At 32.1% G+C, this 22,954-nt stretch overlaps 2 protein-coding genes and 1 long non-coding RNA gene across 3 annotated transcripts; 2 read left to right on the top strand and 1 right to left on the bottom strand.

Moving 5' to 3' along the window:
* Nucleotides 1-123: 123 nt before the first annotated feature.
* Nucleotides 124-3,602, bottom strand: LOC114406129 (GDSL esterase/lipase CPRD49-like). Its single transcript, XM_028368713.1, has 6 exons — nt 3,342-3,602; nt 2,090-2,167; nt 1,564-1,704; nt 1,312-1,388; nt 678-827; nt 124-574 (listed from the first exon to the last, which is right to left on the bottom strand). Exons 1-6 carry the CDS (start codon nt 3,450-3,452, stop codon nt 316-318), a joined length of 816 nt encoding a protein of 271 aa, XP_028224514.1. The 5' UTR covers nt 3,453-3,602; the 3' UTR covers nt 124-315.
* Nucleotides 3,603-15,167: 11,565 nt separating this feature from the next.
* LOC114405400 (gamma aminobutyrate transaminase 3, chloroplastic-like) lies at nt 15,168-16,450 on the top strand. The gene is made up of 3 exons (XM_028367960.1): nt 15,168-15,512; nt 16,046-16,130; nt 16,277-16,450. Exons 1-3 carry the CDS (start codon nt 15,289-15,291, stop codon nt 16,355-16,357), a joined length of 390 nt encoding a protein of 129 aa, XP_028223761.1. The 5' UTR covers nt 15,168-15,288; the 3' UTR covers nt 16,358-16,450.
* Nucleotides 16,451-16,741: 291 nt separating this feature from the next.
* Nucleotides 16,742-17,260, top strand: LOC114405513. Its single transcript, XR_003665252.1, has 2 exons — nt 16,742-16,807; nt 16,978-17,260. It is a non-coding gene; the product is annotated as an uncharacterized LOC114405513 (long non-coding RNA).
* Nucleotides 17,261-22,954: the final 5,694 nt, after the last annotated feature.

Genomic DNA, 22,954 nt, shown 5'->3' with positions numbered 1-22,954 from the left:
CACTTGCTCAAAATTTTTTTTGTTCGACTGTTTTAGTGCATAAAATTCCACAGTATATAGCTGTCAAAATGGACGAGACACAATCGTAAGATGCTGACACCCCGTCACAAGTTCACAACACGCTAACTAGCTCAAATGCTCAATATGCACCAAGAACACCATATTTCTTTAAGCACAATAAAAGTAATATAACCCCGCCACTTTGTGACTCAGTACATTATGGACATTTCTGTAGCGTGAAAATGCGCAATTATTCTTTCTTATATATAGGCATCAAAGATAGGAACTAGGGATTTATAATGACATGTATTCTGCTTAATCAACTGAGCTAAATCCCTTGGTCAATGCGCAATTACTCATTTCCAGTTGAGACTTTCCCTGGATGTTGTTCCAGTTAGAGACATCTATATGAGTGTTTTCATCCGCACCAATTGGTTCATATGGTGAATCTTCTGCAAACTCAACTGGCATTGACTTCCAGTCCAGACTAGGTTCCCAGTCTGCTTCTCTGAGGACTTTCAATATCTCTTTTGCCACTATCTTGCTTCCCTCATTTGACAAATGAATTCCATCCCTATCAATCACCACCACCATCAAATGGAACTTGAGTATATTTTCACTTTTCCTTCAGATACATTATAGTTTAGACATAGAGCAATTGACATATAAATACTTACGTAAAGCAAACATCTAACCAGTCATGCCTTTGCCGGAGTGCAGACCAGAGATCAATGGCTTTCACATTCATCTCGTGGCATAGCTCCAAACATGCTTCCGAGTATGTTCGACAAGCTTCATTTGTCCTTCTTAGTGGCCCCAATAGATCACTGGATTCAGTTCAACCATTAATTCATTAGAGTACAAGATTGAGATGAATTTTTTAAGAAAATCAGTTAACAAGAATGTTCAATCTATTAGGAACGATCCTTCAATCCTCTAAGTTTATCATGTGCCAGCATAATAGATTCGGGTCTTGTTAGTATAAAGCCGAAGATGCCAAGTTTTACATATCAGACAAGCCAGTATTGAAGCTTAGTCTCAAGTTTGAATACCATCACATAACCTTTGGGGCTTTGGGCCATGGTACAGGTTTGACCTTTTATATTAGTAAATACCAACCTTCGAGTTTATGAATATATGTGTCAGTGAGGTTACAAGTAGCGCACCATCAACAGGTATGTGTCTTTGTTAATCATATAGCACAAATAAAAGCAAGGTCTTAATAAAAAAATAGAAGTGCAGGCATCACTATCATAGCCTCAAGATAATGTGAAGTTATATACAATAACCAAAATGAATTGTAGTCAGAACCTGAGAGTTTCATGCATTTGCACCTCATTGATGGGAGGGGAACTGAGAAATATTATACGAGTCTTCTTTGAAAGGCTCTGACAACCATAGAGATTTTGGGTCAAATTTCATAGAAATAAATAAGGATGTAAAGAATACTTGAATCAATATCAATAAATAGTACTTGAATTCTTGAAGATATAACTTTTTTTTTTTCAAGTGATAATGTGTGGAAAAAGAGAGGAAACTTGTACTCTTGTTGTAAAAGTTTACCTTGAGATGGATAGCAATCTTCTTCATATTTTCAATGTATTCTTGGAGAGGTACATGAGGGCTAAGGCCAGATGGATGTGGATGCATAGAATCATTACCACCAAAGTACACAATTATCAGTGATGGTTGATCAGTGGCATCCTGAATTAAGATGACAGAGTAATAGGGTGATTCCCTTTAAGTCAGTCTGAGCGAGAATCAAAGTGATCACAATGTGCAAAAATGAATCTGAAGATTAATATGTGTGCGTGCGCATATGCTGCAATCATGAAATGAAGTTTATAATAATACATTTGATCTTTTAAACTTCAAACCAATGTTCTTAATATATACATGCTCAGTTCTAAGGCAAATAGAAGGCTATCATATGCTAGAATGTTTAATCTAGTCTTCAGCATAAACAAGCCAATTTACAACTAGAGATAAAATTATCACATTTTATCATTTGTCAAGAAAGGTTGAGATATTGAAGTTGAAGAAAAGGTGTGATTTATCAACACAGGGAATTACCACAGATGCTCAATACCTTGGGAAATATTTTATCCAGATTCTGAAGAGCACGCCTTGAATTCCAACCAGCGTATCCTCGCAAAACTATATCTGCCTTTGTCAAGTCAATGTGTGATAAGTTATACTCTTTTACCATCATAATGCTAAACTCACAAAAAGCATATACAAATGTAAATTGACTAGCTCTGTAAGCTTCCTTCATACGTTAAAATTAACTTATGTATAAGTAAATATGTAGAAGATTTCTCAAAAAACTGATTTTAACTAATGCGTAAACTAATTTTAACTTACGATAGAAGTTTAATTTCATTTTTTTTATTCTTATCAGTTTTACAGAGAAGTTTATCCAAATGAAACGTTTGTTATTTTGCCTTGTATTTCAAATATAGACACTTTATATGCATGTGTTCTTAGACCACTCTATTTCAAATATTAGATATTACTCTATCTGTTCTCTTGTGCTAAAAGAAAGAAAGAATGATGGAGGGGAGAGGGGTCTCAAACATCTTGGAGTGTGTAATCTGTCATAGCATTCATCTTTTTTCTGTTTCATCATTTCTTTGTACATTCATTTCTGATCCTTTCTCGTATTGATCTAAATTCGGATATGGAGGAATCTTATCAATGAAATTTCCACTTTTTTTTGTCTAATTGCTAATCCAGTTGGATTACAGGACCACCACTTCCTCAAAAAGTTCTCAATATGGTGACTTATGTTGGCACTAAATAACTTTTTTCCTCAATAATTTGCATCTTACTTTCTCATTTCTCCACAAGAAAACGACTAGCCTTACTTTGCATATATTCATGGCAATCCGAGTTAGTGATAAATAGAAACTTTTTCTTTTTTCTTTTTTCCCAAAAGGAACTGTTCCATTGCGTGCATGCAGTCCTGTTCTTAATTGAAGATTAAAAACACAAACAAAATTGAACAAAAACAAATCTCAATAAGGATCATCCATAGATCACAAAAACCCACGTCTCTATATGAAACATGAGTTCATAAACAAAACAAAACAATTCTCCAGCGAAATCAAAGGAGAACACCAACAACTTTTACCCTCTTGCAATCATCATTCACAACTGAAGCTAGAAAAGAAAGTGAGTGAATAACCTTAAAACCACACAACCCAAGATTGTGCAAATCAAAGTGCATGCAATGAAAGAAAAAGAGAAAAAACACAACATTAATTAACCTGAAGACAAAGAAGATAAGAAAACCATAATGGAATGAACAATAACAACATGAAACATAACTATATAAGTACCTTTCGAGCATACAAGTTGGCAAGAATAGCTCCCCAACCTTCATCACTATAACTGAACTCAACTATGGACGAACCAAACAACACAAATTGAGGCCTCACTGGTCCTACCATCTCTCACTTCCACAATATCAATAATACACTTAACACACTAACTTGCATTCAAAATTTATAGACGTGGATTTTGCTTTCTTTCCCACGTTGCCTTCTCTTGTCAATGTCAACTTCCACAACATCAATTGCTTTCTCTTGCTGCCTACTCTTGTCATTGGCACAGAAAATTCAATTATCAATTATCTAGTTTGGATACAGAGTGTATGGTAACGGTGTAGATAACGATAGGGAACCTATTAACATTAATATACGTCCAAATTTTTAGAAAATGACCAATGACATAAATCGAATAACAATTGGTGTTTTATTTCAACAATTTTTATTTTCCAGTTAAAATTAACGTTGGTAATGTATGTCAATCTTTGATATGAATCTTTATTGCGTGAGTTAACGAGAAAATTTTCATTTTTTATTGAAAAGCCATACTAAAAAATTTTATGGTTTTATCCTAAGTCAAATTATAAGTTAGAAATCGTGTATCAATTGGTGCGTGGTTATTTAAGCTTAATAAGCTATTTTTGAGATCAAGGTTACTGCATTATATACTTGGCATATGAAACTTTTTCTCTCATGATATTCTTATTTTTCGTAAAAAATAACTATAATCTCGTACCCAAAAATCTATACGAGAAAATAACACAACTTTTGTATAAATGTAACAAGGCAAAACTCTACCTCCTATAAACTTTTCTTATTTTATTTTCTAATAACACGTACGTTTCTTTTAACTACTCTTTGTATTATAAAATTAGATTATATATAAATTAAAATTGAGACTCTCGTTCTCCACTTTTTCAATTAGTCATTCTTAACATTTTTACTTTTGAAATTCATTTCGCACATTATTCCGCAGCTAGCAAAAATATTTCTTTCTCAATCACTTAAAACTACCCTCTCTTTTTATTTATATATTTATCTTAATTTTTAAAGTGTCTACTCTATTCCTCTCCATTTTTCTTCTTCTATCTCTATTTATAAATTATATTTCAATAAGTTTTTGAAAAAATATCAATGATTAAAAATAATCTTTTATCATAGTTTAAATTCAAAATATATTTTTTATATTAAAATATATTTATTTTTATAAATTGTAATTATAATAGTAATTATATATAAAAAGCATATTTTAGGGGATATATATAAAGAGTTTCTAACCCAAATAATATAAATAAATTAATTATTTATCCAAATAATACATCCAAATTTTTATTTACATGGATGATACATTTCAGCATACAAGGTGAAAAATCGATTTCTCTGAAACCGATATCTCACTTGTTATTTTTTTTCTTAGTTAAGTTTCTAAATGTGATTTTTTTTTAAAATTCAGTTAAGAAATCGTTTTTTTTCTTAATTAAGTTTTTTTAAACGTTTTATTTTTTAATTATTTTAATTTTTTATTAATTTATATATATATATATATATTTTATTTGCATATGTTATTGTTAATTTTATATTAAATTTATTGTTTAAAATTATTTATAAATCTTTCTATCATGTTTTTAATTTCATACAACATGTCCTAAAGATTCATTTTAAATTAATTTATTTTAAAGAAATCACTTGTAATCTATTTTTTGTCAAATAGTATTTTTTAAAATAATCCTTAAATGAAAATATTTAGAATAGGTGCCATAATTTGAAAGTAAACGTACCTAAAAAAGAGAAAAGATGAAGCCAAGTTTATCTAGATTGAAGAAAATGAAAAAAAATAATAAAGAAAGCTTAAATAAATAACTCAGGGACTAACAAGATTAAAGTACATAAAAAAGTTAGAACAACTAGTTTGTGCAATGACTACACAGATTCATCACGCATCATAGCAGTGATCTCATTAGTAGTTCTTGGTTTTCTTGGTTTGTGCAACAAGACAAGGATTTCATCTGAAAAATGTCCAAAAGTTACATTCAACTTAATCGAACCTTTGGTACTAAATTTTGAATATATGAAAAACATTTTTTCCACATAATAGTCTCATTTAAGCTCCATACAATCATGTTCAACACAACCATCACCTATGTAAATTGGTTGATGGTAAAAAAGATCAAGTAAAATTCTATAACCTCTGTTTATGTAAAAAATTGTTTTCCTTAAGACATCAAGCGACATGTCCTCACTTATTGTGATGACTTTAGGATCATTAGGGCATTCAAACGTTATCCCTTCATATGATGAAATCATGTCACCGTCACAATATACAAGAGTGGATACACTCTCCATGTTTTACGCAATATGATGAATATCAGACAAAGGTGATGAGTTGCATCTAACCCCTATTGCTATTTATATTAGGTGATCAACTATTCTCCTGTGACTCATACCAACAAATGATATCGCACTGGCAATTAAAATGGTTTAGATTGTGTCTTAAATTATTACAGTTGGTTTGTGTAATTCGAAAAAGATAGTGTTTAATCAAATCATCTCATAAAAAGTATCGTTCAATCACATTATCTCAAAAAAGCAATGTGAGGTCAAATTGTTTGGGAAAAAGCATTGTGGGGTCAAATCATGTCGAAAAAAATAATGTTCAATCAATTCATCTTAGAAAAATACAGTTCTCAGTCAATAAATGCAATTTTCATTGTTCAATCAATAAACAAGGGCAAACTGACATTCATAGTATACAATAATTTAACAAGGGCAATTAATGTCATTAGTGTCCACTGGTTCCCTATCTGGGAGGTTGCTTGTTTCTTTTGTCAATTACTGATGTACCCGTTCATGTCTTGTGGTTGAAGTTGTTCATTGGGAACAACATGTTGCTCTTCCTGGACGAAATCATTAATATTTGGTTGATTGATTGAAGAACCACCGACAATAGTTTGATGAAAGGATGCAAATAAAGGTATGAGCATACTTTACATGTACGCATAAGCAGATTTCGGTGTTCGAAGATCTGTACCTATGATGTTGCTCATAAAATCTGCTTTGTTAGCATTGAAGAACTGCAAATTGTGCCCATAATCTTGATGATGATATTGTTGTGATATGTATTTGTATGATTGAAGAGGTGGTTATAGTCCTTCATCATGCATGTTGGCAACAACTATTGGGCTTTGTGGTGAAGGATGTTGTTTAGTTTCCATCTCTAGAGTTGAGCGAGATGTGGCGAACCGTTTGGATGAGTTACAAACCATGTCAGACAAAAATTTTAATTTTCTCAACACCAGTCATGTAATGGCTCATATGTTCAAGATGTCCTTGAATAGATTAGTCAATTAACCCGTATTTGCATCTTTCCTTCCAAATTGCAATCCATCATTGTTGATGTTCTTCTGTCCAATTTGTGTCACTGTATCCTCTCATGTCAATTTGATAGAGTTTGTCAATATTACGCGGTGGATTTGGTATGTTTTTTACAAAGTCTAAATTAGAGCACGACCTTGTCATTTTACTGCCATAATACCACTGGGAAACAAATTAAAATAACACAAACAATCCATATTTTGGAATCCTTGTATGCATGTTTTGACACAAATGACTCAAACCCTCTATAAAACATCCAATGGAACTAAAAAAATAATTTGCTTCAATAATTTATAAAACAATATAATTGAAGTTTGAATAAATAAAACAAAAATAAATGGTTTAACCACATTGTTACACATCTTAACAAATCTTGATTCATAGCCTATAACATCACTGTGTGGGACTCTAGAAAATTGTAGCCCTTTGCCTCTCCATTTAGTGAAATGTAATATGTTAGTGTCTAATAATTTATCAAAAATGGTATTAGTTCGAGTGAAAAAAATTTATTTACCTAGTTGCAAGTGGATAAGACGGTTGGTGCTCCACCCTTGGTTGAATGAATGACATGCGATACTATGCCCATAACTACAACAACAATGCACATCCTTCCATTTTTTTGGATGATGGATAAATTGTCCTACACATTTCTCTGTATAAATGTGCTAAACATGTCTAACCCCAGTTGTACCGTCTAGCCCATTCAAGATCTTCTAACAGAGGTAGATTGTTTCTCCCCCGCATTACTTGTTAAAATTGGTGATGCGAAATCTAACCAGCAAGTGTACCGAGTCGTGCAAGTAATAATAAAACGGTAAGAACCGAGTATCGAACTCAGGGAACTTGTTTTATTTGGCAAAACATCATTCAATAGGCAGACATTTGTGCAAAGAATTGATTGTCATGAATTAAAAACAAATGTGATTTCTATTCTAATTGAAAACAGTAAATATGAGCAAGTGGATGTGAAAACAGATATGTAAAAGTGTTGGGTCCTCCTACTGAGATACTTGATGCAATTAAAAGTATTTCTCTATTTAAGGTTATTTCTGTATTCTACGCAGAGGGCTAAAATACCAAACATCGATGTCTCGTGAGTTTGGACTAATTCAAATTAAGCTTCATTCTCAGATGTATCTTGTTGAACTTAGCCTAACCAAATAGTGTTACGACTACAGCATAATAAAAACTAAATTACCGCACTCTGTGTCCAAACATACGATAACTTAGCCCTGTCCTATCCAATACATTTTCCAATGCTAAAGCTCCTAACAACACATACAAATGGGTGATCAAGCCACAAGCATGCGATAATAAAGCACAAATAGAAACATTGAACACATAAAACAAATTTAAATAGATAGGATAAGAGTTTACATCAAGTACTCAGCATAATTCTCCAATAATGGGTTTAGCCTTCCATCACAAGGAAGCACCTTTTACAAGTAGAAGAAGGGGTTTGAGAGCAATTCACTGATACACAGTGGGGAGGATGTGTCCTCCACCTTTAAGGACCAAAAAATCACTCAAAAACCTATAATCTACCTAAAATCTAAGCTTTTTGCTCCCTTGCTCTGTTCTGCGCTTTTATTCTCTATTTTTCTCTATTCTCTGCCAAGCTTTCTTCTCTTCTTTCACTCCAGGCTTTAAAAAGGGCTTTCTGACCTCGGCGTCACGCTTAGCGCCATTTTCGCGCTTAGTGCGAGTAAGTGGACATCCGCTGAGTGAGCTAGGCGTGCTTAGCAAAGGAAGAGACAAATGTCGTGCTAAGCGAGCTGATGATGCTCTGAGTGCACAAATGCTTCTCAGATTCTCCTCCAGATTCTCCCAACTCGCTAAGTGGGTTGAGTGCCTCGCTTAACGCATGATTCTCGCTAAGCACACAAGCCTTGCTTAGTGAGACACCAGCCGCTAGCCTTCACAAATTTCATCCTTTTTACCTGAAATTGAAGTTGAAACACATTAAATTCACAATGTTAGGCATTTCTATTGAGCAAAACTATACTAAACCTAAGCGAGGCTTTCTGACCTCGACGTCGCGCTTAGCGCCATTTTCGCGCTTAGCGCGAGTAAGTGAACATCCGTTGAGCGAGTTGGGCGCGCTTAGCGCAGGAAGAGACAAGCGTCTCGCTGAGCGAGCTGATGATGTGCTGAGCTTGCAAATGCTTCTTAGATTCTCCTCCAGATTCTCCCAACTCGCTAAGCGGGCTGAGTCCCTCGCTTAGCGCATGATTCTCGCTAAGTGCACAAGCCTCACTTAGTGAGACACCAGCTGCTAGCCTTCACAAATTTCATCTTTTTTACCTTAAATTGAAGTTGAAACATATTAAATTCACAATGTTGGGCATTTCTACTGAACAAAACTAAACTAAACCTAAAAATATGTACAAACCTACAAAAAGAACCATAAATTGGGGAAAAGACAAACATTTTATAACACTTTTCTATATAAAAGTTAGTCATAAATGAAGACTAACATAGATACATCAGATGAACTCTATTTCATGACTTGTCTGGTATCAACACTCCACCAATCAACGCTACAATGTGTGCTCTACAATGGGCGGCTAATTGTTGTGTTGTGGGTTTTGCCGAGAGAGTCAACATGTTTTATTTCAACCATTTTAGTTTCAATGTTGATCCCACTAGTGCATTCTTTTGAGGAACAACACCTATATATTCTGCACACATTTATTCCCAATCATAATATGTTGAGCCAGTAACTGGTTTTGCATCAACCCGTAAATCTAGGTGAAGAGTAACATCTTCCAAAGTGATTGTGCACTCACTAACTGGAAGATGAAATATGTGTGATTCAGGTCTCCATTTTTCTATTGAAACATTCATTAAAGCATCATAGATTTTAATCTATTCGAGCTTTGTAACATTTGAAAATCCAGCTTGAACCAATAAAGATCAATTTTGGGATCTGGAGAAGGTATAGCTTGAGCATATGACTAGCTTACATCATCTATTACATGTAGAAATCAAATTAATAACAACATGAACATTTGTAAATCATAACATAATTAACATTGAAAAGTAAAACATGTATTACATACTTTTCTTGATCTACAAAGGTGTTATTTTGCAAAGAAGAGAAGCAGTTGTAGCTTCCATGGTTTAGGCTTTGCTACTAATGTCAAGAAGAAGTTAAAGAGAAATATATTAGAACGAGAGAAAGTGAGTCTGTTTGTGTATATGATGGCAATACATGCATTGTATTTATAGAAAAATTTAACAGTAACACAATTTATTTGGTGCAATCTTGGTCGTTGATTTTGTCGGTGAAATCTTGACTGCTCAACATGTGTTGCTCCAATTGGTGTTATTTAGGCCGTTGATTTTATTGGTGCGATCATGACCGTTCAACATGTGTTGCTCTAATCGATGTTATCTAGGCCATTGATTTTGTCGGTGGGATCTTGATTGTTTAACGTGCGTTCCTCAAATCGATGTTATCTAAGTCGTTGACTTTGTCAGTGGGATCTTGGCCATTTCTCTGAGGTAACCTTGACTTTTATGCCGTTCTCTTAGTTAGTTTGAGCTTCTCTTAGTGCCCCTTGTGTTTTGGGTACTGTAATATGATGTTTTTACACTTCCTTTGAAAAACCTTTGAAAATGAGACATTGTAGAAGTTACCTTTTCATAAAATTGATGTTATTTTTGTGACCTTTGCTGAACCCTGGTCACATTGGCGTGGTCGAAATTTTAAAATGACATCTCTTTATAGTAGAACCCGAAACATCCCTTAGCCATTTTTTGTTTTGTAGAAGTTACCTTTTTATAAAATTGATGTTATTTTCGTGGCCTTCGCTGAACCTTGGTCACATTGGCGTGGTCGAAATTTTAAAATGACATCTCTTTATAGTAGAACCCGAAACACCCCTTAGCCATTTTTTGTTTTGACAAAGGCAATTGACCCCAAATGTTATTATTAACCTTAATTTTTAAATCTATACTAAATTCCTTTCGATTTGGTATATAGAACTTTGTGTTTGGACCGACGAACGGGAACGAGAAAGGCCTCTGAGCGACGCAAAGAGAAGTTGACAAAAAGCTCATGATAGCCGATGGGAGTATAATTTATGCCTTTGATACCATAATTAGGGTCAGTGGACCCAATTATGGGAATGCATGTTAGTCCCTGTGCATGCTGGTTTTCAAGAAAAATAATGTTTTCAATGCGATACATCAACTATTGATAAATGATAGTATCGTTTTATTAGACTTATGTTGTTTGAAGACCCGGGAAGTGTGAATCTCAAGCATGAAATTTATATGTATGTATTTGTGGGATGGGAATATTAATGATGTTGTTATCGATGATAATGTTGATAGGATGTGATGATAATATTGATAAATAATAGTGTTGTTATAGATGATAATATTGATAAATAATGATGTTGTTATTGTTGATAATATTGATATGAGAATGATGTTGTTATTGATGATAATGTGACATGAGGTGATGTTGTTATTGATAATAATATTGAGATGAGATAATGTTGATGATGATAATGTCATTGAGATAAGATAATGTTGATAATGATAATGTCATTGAGATAAGATAATGTTGATGATGATAATGTCATTGAGATGAGATGAGATGATGTTGATGTTGAAAATGACATTGAGATGAGATGATGTTGATGTGATAATGACATCGAGATGGGGTGTTGTTGATGTTGAAAGTGTCATTGTGATGATGTATGTTGTGTATGCACATGGGGGGTGCAGTGACCATGATGGATATCCCTGGTGGCATAAATAAAGTGGTTAAAGAGTTTTAAGCATCTCTGAAATGGAATGACTTAGAATATTATTATCCACGGTCAATGCATTGATGGAGCCCATGTTTCTTACTTCATATTGCATGGAAATAGTATAAACTTTGTTAGTAAGTACTTGTAGTTTCTCGTGAGGGAAAATACTTGTACTTGGGGGCATGTCACTCGGTTTGGAACTCCCTTGAGACTCAGGTTGATCACCATGGGGGGTGGGGGGAGTTGTATGTGCATGACAGGGTGACCTCAACACTTGATGCCAAATTTTCCTAAGTGAGAGTGTCGCGAGGACATGCTTAGGCTATTTCTTGACAAATGGTACCATATTGCATTTGAGGATTGAGGTCATGCGCATGATTTATTGGAATTATGGAAAGTTGATGACTACTTGTTGAGTGTTTGTTGGACTAGTGAACATTTGTATATGATTATGATATTTATTAATGTTTTCTTGCTAATCACGGTCCTTCGATTTTCGTGTTGGTTCCTTTTATAATAAACTCACATTTGCAATTTTTGTACCATGTGGTTGGTACTTATGATGATCGTGAACCTTAATTTTTAGAAGCAGATGAACAATAGTAGATTACGTGAAGTGAGATTCCTTTTTTGGAGCCACCATGCCGGCGTAATGACCTTGGAATTATTTTTGGAGAGTGTTGTATTTTGTTAATCAACTCCTCTATAGCTGATTCTATAATTCTTTTTGAATTGAGGATGTAAATTACAAAATTAATTATATGTATGAACTAATTTACCTTCTATCATGTGAATGATGTGTATTGAGTTAATATATCTATATGTATCCATTTAAGTATTTGTCCGTTGTTTGGTGAACATATATCGTGAAAAATTTACTCTCAGTTTTCATAAGCAAATTAAAGGAGTTTTCATTTAAAAAATTGCAATTTACAAGGTTTAGAATATTGATATCGTAGGGACGAGGCGAGTCGTTACACTCTGTTCTTGGATTTTGGGCTGTGAATTTGGACCTTTACATTGTGTAATTAGATTAATTAAATAGGCCTAATTAGGGCCCATCCATTACTTCTGATTAGTTAGAGTATATATTAGTGTAGTTTATTACTTAGTTATTTACATTTTGCACAAATAGATTTTAGAAACTTCAAGTGCAAGTTTTTAAGATCAAACTCTTTTTTCTTTTTTTCTCTCGATTGTTCTTCAACTCTTTTCTTGCTCAATTTTTGTGGTTCTTCCATTGATGATGACTATGGAAGGCTAAACAACTAAACAATCTAAGGATCTAGTCCAAGCAATGAGGAATTTGAGTTTTGGTTAAGTATTCTGAATTCTGTTGTGAATATTTTTCCTCTTCTCCAATTCTATTTTTATATTCATGATTTTGAATGTGTTTAGGATTGAAAATAAATTAGGCTATTGATTAATTTTCTAATTTGAATCTAATTACAAATTAGTTGTATGATATTTCAATTTGATTTGTGATCTCAATGAATTTACGGATTAGTTCGATTGAATTACCTCTAATGAGGTTGACTGAACTTTCATAACATAATCATCATCTGTAGAAAACTGTGATAATTCAAATTTCTTGGATTTGGTGAATTGGATTGATACTCTAAAATTTGTTTCATTTTTTTTTTGTTTCTACAATTCTATTTTTGCAATTTTTATCAATTGTTTGCAACTTGTTTGTTGAAATCCCCAGGTATTTATAAGTGAATTGAAGTCGGAATCAAATTAGATTGTGTCTTTGAATCGACTTAGGTTAATGTGTACTGCAGAATTAATCCTAGATTGTTTTAGAATGATTCGACAATCGTTAACAGTTAGCCTTAAATAGAGTTTACATAGAGACTTGTCATCCTATCCTGTTCATGGTAACGCTATTGTGTTGATTATTACCTAATTAGAAATAAAGTCAAATCCAAATAACCTTATTAACCCATAATTAATTAATTAGTATACCTATGTCATTCGTCTTTTTTGTATTTTTAAGTTTTGTTGTCACACTTGTTATTTGGTTTTGAATGATATGAATCATCCTATATTTTGCACCCCAAGAAACCCAAACTCAATTGTCGCAAATTCTAAAATTCTAAAATGTATAACTAGGTCATTAAAAGACATATTTGCTAATTAAGAGATTGATTTTCTCATTAAGTGTGATCTACTCATTATTATTATAGGCAAACCTTTTATTAACACTACTAGAAAAAACATATTTTACGTTGATTATTGATCACATTTTACGTCGGTTACTTTCCACGACGGTTTTTAAACCATCTTAGATTGTCAAGAATCTAAGACGATTTTCTGGTGATAATCGTCTTAGAATACTAAAATTTTAAGATGAGTATCACCTAAAACCACTTTATTATATCATACATTTTAAGATGGTTTTCGACGAAAACTGATGTTGATTTTTTTATTTTATTTTTTTACATGAAATCATACATGCAATTTTAGTCATTCGGACCCAATAATAAAATATTACTAAATTAATTTTTTCTCTAATTTGGGATTGGTATGAAGAAAACATAGTACTATAAGCAAATAAAGTTATATTTAGTGAATAAGCTATCCTTAGATATAGAAAGAACAACGCAAAAATAAAATTAAAAAAATAAGCACATATTATGGGTAGTACCTGAAAAAACTATAAGCACTTAACATTGAAAAGGAGTAATAATCAATGAACTATAGAGAAAATACCATTTTGCATGTATGCCTGCATGTTAATAAATTGTCAGCAAGATGGTTATTAAATATTAGAAAGGTTCTACATCGATTCTAGAGAACCGTCTTAGAAAGGTTAGCGGTGACATTTTTGTAATAAACTCAAACGTAACGACGGCGTTTGCGTAAAAAACTCAAACGTAACGACGACGTTTGCATAAAACCGCCTTTGATGAGTTTACGGGATGGCAGATTGGTAATTTTCTATTAGGGTACAAAGACGGTTTTCTCCTAAAGACCGTCTTTGTTTGCTTATTTGCGTATTAACAAGAGAAGCCCTAGCATTTTCGCACTCCCGTGACTTTCGTGCCAACCTAGCTCCATCATCCCCACTGTTATCTAGCTTTTGTGCCGCCGTCTCCCGTGCCCGTTGTTTGAGTGCGATCGAAGGTCCGACATGTCCCCACATTGTCTCTGGATTCCACCTCTTCCAGTCGTTCGTGACGGTCCTCTTCCTTCGACCTCTTCATGTTTTTCCTCTTTTCTTCCTTTTTCTCTTCCTTCGATTCAGATCCGATCTGATCTCATTTGCAATCTTGTCTCTTTCGATTCCGTTATTATCATTTTGCACTTCGTTGAGCATTCTTGAATTTTATGTGATCTTTTTTTTTAATTCAAAATCCCTATATATTGATTGTGGAATGGTTGTCGTTTCATGATTTGGGATTTGATTTCGCTGTTGTAGGATTTTTGCAAAGGAGGTTGGGATTTGTTTTCTTGATGTTCTTTAATTAAGGGTTAATTAGGGTTTGGATTCGAGATTGTTTTTTTTTATTGTGCTTCTGACCAAGTCTGAATGTTATTATTAGATGTTTTCAACTTCAACTTTCTGAGAAAAATATCTCGAGAAATATGTTAAAAAATTTGTGTAAATTATGGTTAAAAATATCTTGTTTTAATAAAATTATGGTTGTATCATTCTCGCTAAATTCAAGGAACCTAGTAGTATCTGTAAATTTTGATTAAGGGATTTAGTAATTCTCTGAAGGTTGTAGTTCAGAATTTTGAAATGTTGGCTGCCTGTTTGTGTTATCAATGGTGATCTACCTTGTATGCTAGTTTATTGATTTCTTTTGATGTAAATGGATGGTCCAAAAATAGTCCTATTTGTTACACATAACTCTTATTTGTTTTATGATACTTATTTTGTTTTCTATTTACAAACTGCTTCATCTTTAGCATATGCTGCGGTTTCCAAAAGTGCTCAAGAAAATCTCCTTCAGGCTCCCTTATTGTCTAGATCAAATAGCATGGAGGCTTCCTTGGCAAAGGATACTTCCCCTAATGATGTGAAAAATGGTCAAGGGTATATGGTTCTTCTATGATAACTTCTTACCACCTTTTGATCATGTGTGCTTTTGTGTATTGATAGTAGCTTTGTCTTGCATGTCTCTTAATTGGTATAGTGCCTTTAAACTCAATATCACAATCATTGCTTTCTATAATAAAATATGGTGCTGAATATTGTCGCTTTGCTTTTTCTTTTGAGATTTCAAGCTAATTGTATTAAACTGGAGGTATGAATAGCCTTTTATTATCCAAAGGGAGAAGTGAGTGACTAGGACATCTCTCTGGTCAGTATTTATGATTTTGATGCAATCAAGAGTATGTTGAATGCATTATCTAACACCTCTCTTTTCTCTTTAGATTCCTATTTTAAGTTCACTGGCAGTTATGATAACTATAAATTGAAAAGATATTCATTTGGAGAGTCCATGTATGAACTCTATTCTTTTTTTTTGTTTAACAAAACAATGACAAATCAGTTTGAAGTTATAAATTTGCAAACCCTATATGTTTAGTGTCAGTAAAATTGCTGAATTGCTTCAATTTTGTCAGGTTCAAAGGCCATAGCATGCTTGCTCCTTTCACAGCTGGGTGGCAGACTACTGATTTGCATCCTCTGGTCATAGAAAAGTCAGAGGTGAACTTTGTTGTTGTTTTTGTGATTTTTTAGATATTACTTTAATGTGATATATTTAGGAAATCACAGTTTCCTTTGTTTTCATTTTAAAGATTTAATGATAATTACTTTTTCAATTATGTTATTTACCTGATTAATTGATCCAGGGAAGCTATGTATATGACATTAACGGGAAGAAATATCTTGATGCACTTGCTGGTCTATGGGCCACTTCTTTAGGTATGTAAGATATCTTTGTTCAGTACTTCACACTTATTTATTTTGCTTATGCTTTCTGAATTATATATTTCTTATGGTTGATGTTCTCAATCCATCTTAGAAGCAAGGATGGATATAAATTTATCAAATATATATTGATATTTTAGCATTCTCTCTCTTCAGCTATCCACCAAATCATGCCTAAGTTGCTTGGGGATCCATCTCCTTCCCTATACTTAGTCTGGAACATTTCCTTTTTAGAATACATTTCATGCGAATAAAAAAATGATGAAGTACCTTGCTTGTGATGTACATAGTTGATAATATACAATTTTTTGTAAGCATGTACACAGTTGACATTATTGGACACGCAGTAAGAATGAATGCAATTTCTACTTTAAGGTTGTTATATACAGGCTACATGTCTTCAAGGATGCAAAGTGAATTGATTTGTGGGGAACATTGATCATCAGTTGCAGGTACATTTTTGCTATTTATATAGTATGTCTTAGTCAAGTTATATGATTCTAATATACTGTCGGTGAGTGTATATGAGTTATAGCATTTAAGTGCATACAATGAATTTTCAATTTAATTATTAGATTTTTAAGTTGGTAGGCCTTGCTTCCTTCTTTCTTTTAATGACTAGGGTGGTCATGATCTTACTGAAATTGGTGAAAGAGGGGTAAACATCAGCGGTGGCCAAAAGCAGAGAGTATCCATGGCTAGAGCTGTCTACTCCAATTCTCATGTGTACATCTTTGATGATCCCCTAGGTGCTCTCGATGCGCATGTGGCTAGACAGGTTACCTTTATGCCAACTAACTTCTCTATAGCTTCTGTTATCTCTATATTAGCACTCAATGAGATATAACAATGTGTTAGTAATTTATTTTTCCTTTTATTAAGTGTTATTATAACTTTTGTGAGTATAGTTTTTGTCTCATTAAAATTAAATTGTTAATAAAACAATTATACATTTATATTAAAATTATGATATATTATACTAACACTTAATATTTCAACAATACATATTAATTTTTAATATAATATATTATTTATAAATATAAAATCGTACTAATAATTTAGTTTCTATTAATATTTAAAAAAATTCCTATAAGTAGGTCGTATTACCTAAATTAAACAAAATTAGTAGGTCGTAGTTTTGTTGTTTTCCTTGTCCCACTGATAATTAAAAAAAATAGCCAGAATCAGAAGGGGGAAAATATCATTAGAAAAATTATGTGAATTATGCCGCATGCTTTACAGGAACCAAGTCATTAGCAAGAATACCAATTAATTGCTCTAGCAAGAATACCAAATCAAAAGGGGGGAATATCCTTAGATAGATAGTGGGTGGCGAGCTTGAGATATTGTTGGGTCGCAAGCTTCCTTCTCCAATTTATTATTAGGAAATCACAGTTTGGTTCCACTAGACATATGCACGAGTTTGGGTTACGATCAATAGTTGAGTTAAGAATAAAAAAAATCTACACTTGTCTTTTGTGAGGTAAATTTAATTAACAAGAAAATCATTACATAAACATGCTAAAATTTACCTTTCCTCAAGCCTTGAATATTATTCAGTTCCTTTGTTTGGGAAGTTTTAATTTGGAAATATTAGTTAATGCATTTAGGAAATAGTATGTTCATGTATAACATGATAAAATGCAATCAGTACTCATGGGTACTAGTGTATAGGAAGTTGTAGTCAATTAATATTTGCCTAGGAAGTTGTAGTCAATAAATTGAACTTGATGGCTTGTACATGGTTAGTGCTTTATTTTTTTTTTTTATCTTGAGGGATTACGAGGTCCTAGTAAATTTTTTGGGAGATAAAAATTATTAACAGTATTTTCTTAAATTTTATTTTATTTTTACCTTTAGGACAACAACATTTAGGAGATAAAATTCCTTTTAACTACTTATTTCTTATTTTATTTAAGAAAACGAACATTATACTATAACCCTTTATATGAGAAATGTATAATTTATATCTTAATTAGAGTCTTGCCTTAAAAATTATATTAAAATATCCTTAAATTATAAAAATTTAATTTTAATTAGAAAACAACATAAAAATTGCATCTATTTGCTACTTTAAACACTAACATTATCTTATATGATTATATTTAAAATATGACTTAGATTGAGTTATAAGAAGAAAAGTGAAAAGTGAGTGCATCGACTCTCAAAGGATGCATATATAGTACTGAGTCTCTTGTTGATTTATCCTATTTGTGTGTTTGAATTGATGGTAAAAGATAAATTACAATAATGACCTTGATATCTCATGATCTTTTTTCCTTATCTTTAAAAACTTTTCTTTAACTATTGTATCTGTATTGTATTGTCTGAAAAAGTTAGTTGTTGTTTTTGCTTTGACTTTATTAGTTAGTATAACTTAGGTGTAAAATTTTTATCAGTGCTAATTCATAACATAATGAAGAAAAAACTTTGAAAAAAGGTTTTCTAAAACCTACGACGATTGGTAACTGATCATCTTAGAATGTATGTTTTTCTAAGACGATTGTTAGCTGGAACCGTCTTAGAAAATGAAGATTTTAAGACGTTTGTTAGCAAACAACCGTCTTAGAAAGTGAATATTCTAAGACGATCATAATTAACAACCGTCGTAAAAAATTAAACTTTTTATGATGGTTGTTTTATAACCATCATTAACTTTTTTACGATACTGGCTTTAAAGACGATTAAAAATCGTCGTTGAATGTATTTTTTAACCGTCATGAAATGCCTTTTTTGTAGTAGTGTAATTAGGGTGTGATGACAATATATTATTACATCCATAATTGAAGAGCCTAAGATGTCCAAGAACGCTAAGGAGAAACAAAGTGTTACATTGAAGGGTCAAAAATGAATCTTAATTGCTCTGTGTGGTTCAAATTGCAATTAGAGTAGAATCCAGGAAAGCAAACGTTAATTGGTTTAATGGCTAGGCCAACAAATCGATGCTTGATTATGAGTGAGGCTGCACTCTTGACATTTTATCGACTTAGGACTAAAAAATAGATAAGACTCTTGTATGACCGTTACTACAAGGATTTGGTCCATTTGGTTTCTTACCTAAAACTTTAAAATAGAACCCAACCCACAATACATAGTAAAAACCAATCCAAAGATTTAAACATTTTATCATAAAATTTATCCTAGAACAAACATTTCATACCTAAACCATAGGTAGACATTGCCGCAAGAAGTATCCAACCCAGAGGTTTTTCTTTGCCAACTAATTATCTTCTCCACTATTATCACCTTGAGCTACCTGTATGGAGAATAATAATTCTAATGCTTACAATCTTAAATAAGGAGTGTTAGCAATCACTAATAAGAAATTCTTAAAGATAAAACTTTAATTTATATTCAAAACTAGATTAAAAGGAACAAGTATTATTAAGAGAAATAATTTTTTTAAGTGACAAGAGAGGAAAATAATTGACATGAAATAGTAAAATAATAATCGTGGGAATGAAAACTAATAGCAAGTATATCAATGGGAAGTTGAAATAAGGACTAAACTCACAATTTTCTTTATTTTAATAAGAAATGCTAGCCAATCCAGTCCAAAGGGATAGAAAATAATAAAACAAAGAAGAAAAAATTAACAAGAAGATATATAGTTAAATTAATAGATTGGGAGTATGAACCCTCTCACATGCAACTGCTGCAGGAATATATTCTTTGGGACCACTAGCAACAACACTTGAGCTTCAACCTCTCTATTTCCTCTCAGAAGGAGTAATAAGAAAATGCCTCCTTGGTTGACCTTGTCACATTAATGAATGGGATAACAAAAATTCCATGTAATAAAGCATATGAGTACCATGTCTCTAACATTCTTCATCTGATGCAAATCACAATATTCATTCATTCATTCAGAATTTGAACATGCAACTACAATTTACTACTCATATCAAAACCAATTCACCTCTATCATTTTTTTCTTCTTAATTTTTATTTTAATAAATAAAAAAACACTAAAATTCTAATGTAATTGTTTGTTATTTAATAGCTAAATAACTACAGTAAATGAACAAATGGAATATTTACAAATAAATTGCTTCTCCATATACAAATGAACATGAGCACTTGGATTTTTACATAAGATAGTCACTTAGTCACTGCTTTATTAGAAATATGAGAGGAAGAATATCTCCTCATCATCGGACAACTCAATCCAATTATCAAGGTCAAAATAAAGCAAGCAGATTGTGGATTATGCAATTCTCCTTTAAGTACGATATCTATTAATAAAACATGAGTTTATTATAGTTATGCAACAAAACATGTATAAGTAGATAATTCTTATACATCAAATTCAAGAGCAGTAAGTTTGTCCCATGCACATATAACAACTCATTCTTAAACAAAATAGAAAATGCAAGACCAAATGGCAGTAATAGAATTATCATCCTATCCAGACAATGCAAAGCTCTCCTGAGTCAGTGTGGTGGATCCATCACAACACAGGGATCTGACTTCTCAAAATTAGCAACCTACACATGAACATAACGATAAAGCAATTGAGTTGCAATTGGATATTTGGATCAATGCTATTAATATTGATGAGATACTACATTTTCTTGACATTTAGGACATTACTACATTTTCTTAAAATGTTAAATATAATTTACATATATATCTAAATTTATCTCAACCATAATTTTATATCAGCGTGTGTATTTTTTATTAGAAAATGCAAAAAATGATTTTCTAACGTTAGACCTTAATTTTTTTTATTCTGAAAAAAAAATGAAGTTTGGTGTAAAGAGTGCATTGCTGTTTGTAATATGTAATAAATAATAAATGCGTGTATTGAAAACTAATATCTGCTGATTACTTCGATTTTACACCACTATAACTTGATAGTGGATAGGACTTTTGTTATCGTTATATAACTCGCTTGGTAGCATAAACTTTGATACTAATTGGATGCGGGGTTGATGAATTCCTTGCTAATCATAACAATATATACATTACATAAATAATAAGTTTAACAATGAACAACCGGTGGAAATGTACAATTTTTGCATAAGAAAGGTGACACCTACTGAACACATAAATTGCTTAACAAAACTAAAATTAATAATAATCAACAATTAACCATGGAGATTTTAGATTTTGTAAGCCTAACTTGTACCTATAAAACCAATTTGTAACGTGATGATGTTTAAACTTTACAATTTTTATCATGCACTAGTATCTCGTTAATTAACGTGACACTTAGGTTTTTCTCAATAGATATGCATTCGAACCTTGTACCACGCTCTCTTGCAACATCCCACGAACGTCCATCTACTCCTGATTAAAAATCCGTAGCTCTTAGACAACCTCATCTGGGTATTTTCTTCTGGCTTTGGAGCACATCCAGACATCTTCAACATTCAATGCAAAATAAGCAATGTGAAATCAAACTGAAGGTCTTTGATTCAATATGTTTCTCTTAACTCTTTGTTTAGGGACAATAATGCTTTCCTTAAGGAATGACACCGAGTTCTTTCCTTAATTTGTACCTTCTAGTTTAGTTTGTGCTTTATATATATAATGCCTTATGGGGCTGTTATATTTGTTAGCTAAATGCATGATAATGGAGTGCATGTCTTCTTCGCGTGACAAGGAAATCTTACATGTTTGTTGTATCATTCTACGTGTATATTTAGTGTGTTTGCTAGGTTCCGCTTTGTTTGATTAACTAGTATTGGCTGGCCCTTTTTTCTAATATTCTTGGCTAATGACGAGTACTTGACGTGTTCGTGTCTTATATGTTGTATCAAATTTTACAAGTTTTTCTTCTTTGATTAGATGAATTTGAGAAAATTAGGGTGTGTTTAATTTGTATTTTTATTTTCTATTTTCATTCGTGTTTTCATTTTATCCAAAATGAGATTTCTGGTCTCAACTAAAATCATTGAAAACGAGATTTTATTGTTTTCAGTTTCTAATTCGTTTTGAGAAAATATTTTCACTAAAAATATTTTCAAAAATTCAACAAAACACATTTTTATCACCATTTTTTATTTCCTGAAAAAATGAAAACAAAAAATAATCAAACCAAACACTAATTTAAGTGTATCTAGTGTAAAAAAAAAAAAGTGGCGTGTGACACACACCCAAAAAATAGTATATACACGGTGCCACGCACGCCGCACACCTATTGAAGATAAAAGAATGGATAAGGTTACTTAGCAACGGTAATTTTAGGGGATTCTTTGAATATGGAGAGAGAAAATTCAAATAAATTAGAATGAATTTGTTTTTTTGTAACAAATTTTTTGCCACTGAAAAAGTTCTAGACTCAAAAAACACTATATTTACCTTATTTTAAATAGACAAGTAAACATACTCAACAAACCCCTTAGCACTAATTAAAGTGAATTGATTTGATTTCCTTCAATTTTATAAATATATTTTTTCGTGAAATCCAAACTAAAATTAACTTATAATGAACAATAGAATTTTTTTTTTGGTTGCTTAAAAAGACAAATCTTATATGTCGGTCTTATAAAATTATTATGAAGAATAAATTTTTTCTTTTAAATATTTGATAAAATAACATGTGAATTGGATATTTTCTATTTTTATTTTAAAAATTGGAGGAAATTCAACTA

The sequence above is a fragment of the Glycine soja genome, chromosome 3 (assembly GCF_004193775.1).
Source record: "Glycine soja cultivar W05 chromosome 3, ASM419377v2, whole genome shotgun sequence".
NCBI classification, from domain to species: Eukaryota; Viridiplantae; Streptophyta; class Magnoliopsida; order Fabales; family Fabaceae; genus Glycine; species Glycine soja.
The sequence above is the reverse complement of the archived record's forward strand: the minus strand, read 5'-3'. Positions and strand labels throughout refer to the sequence as shown.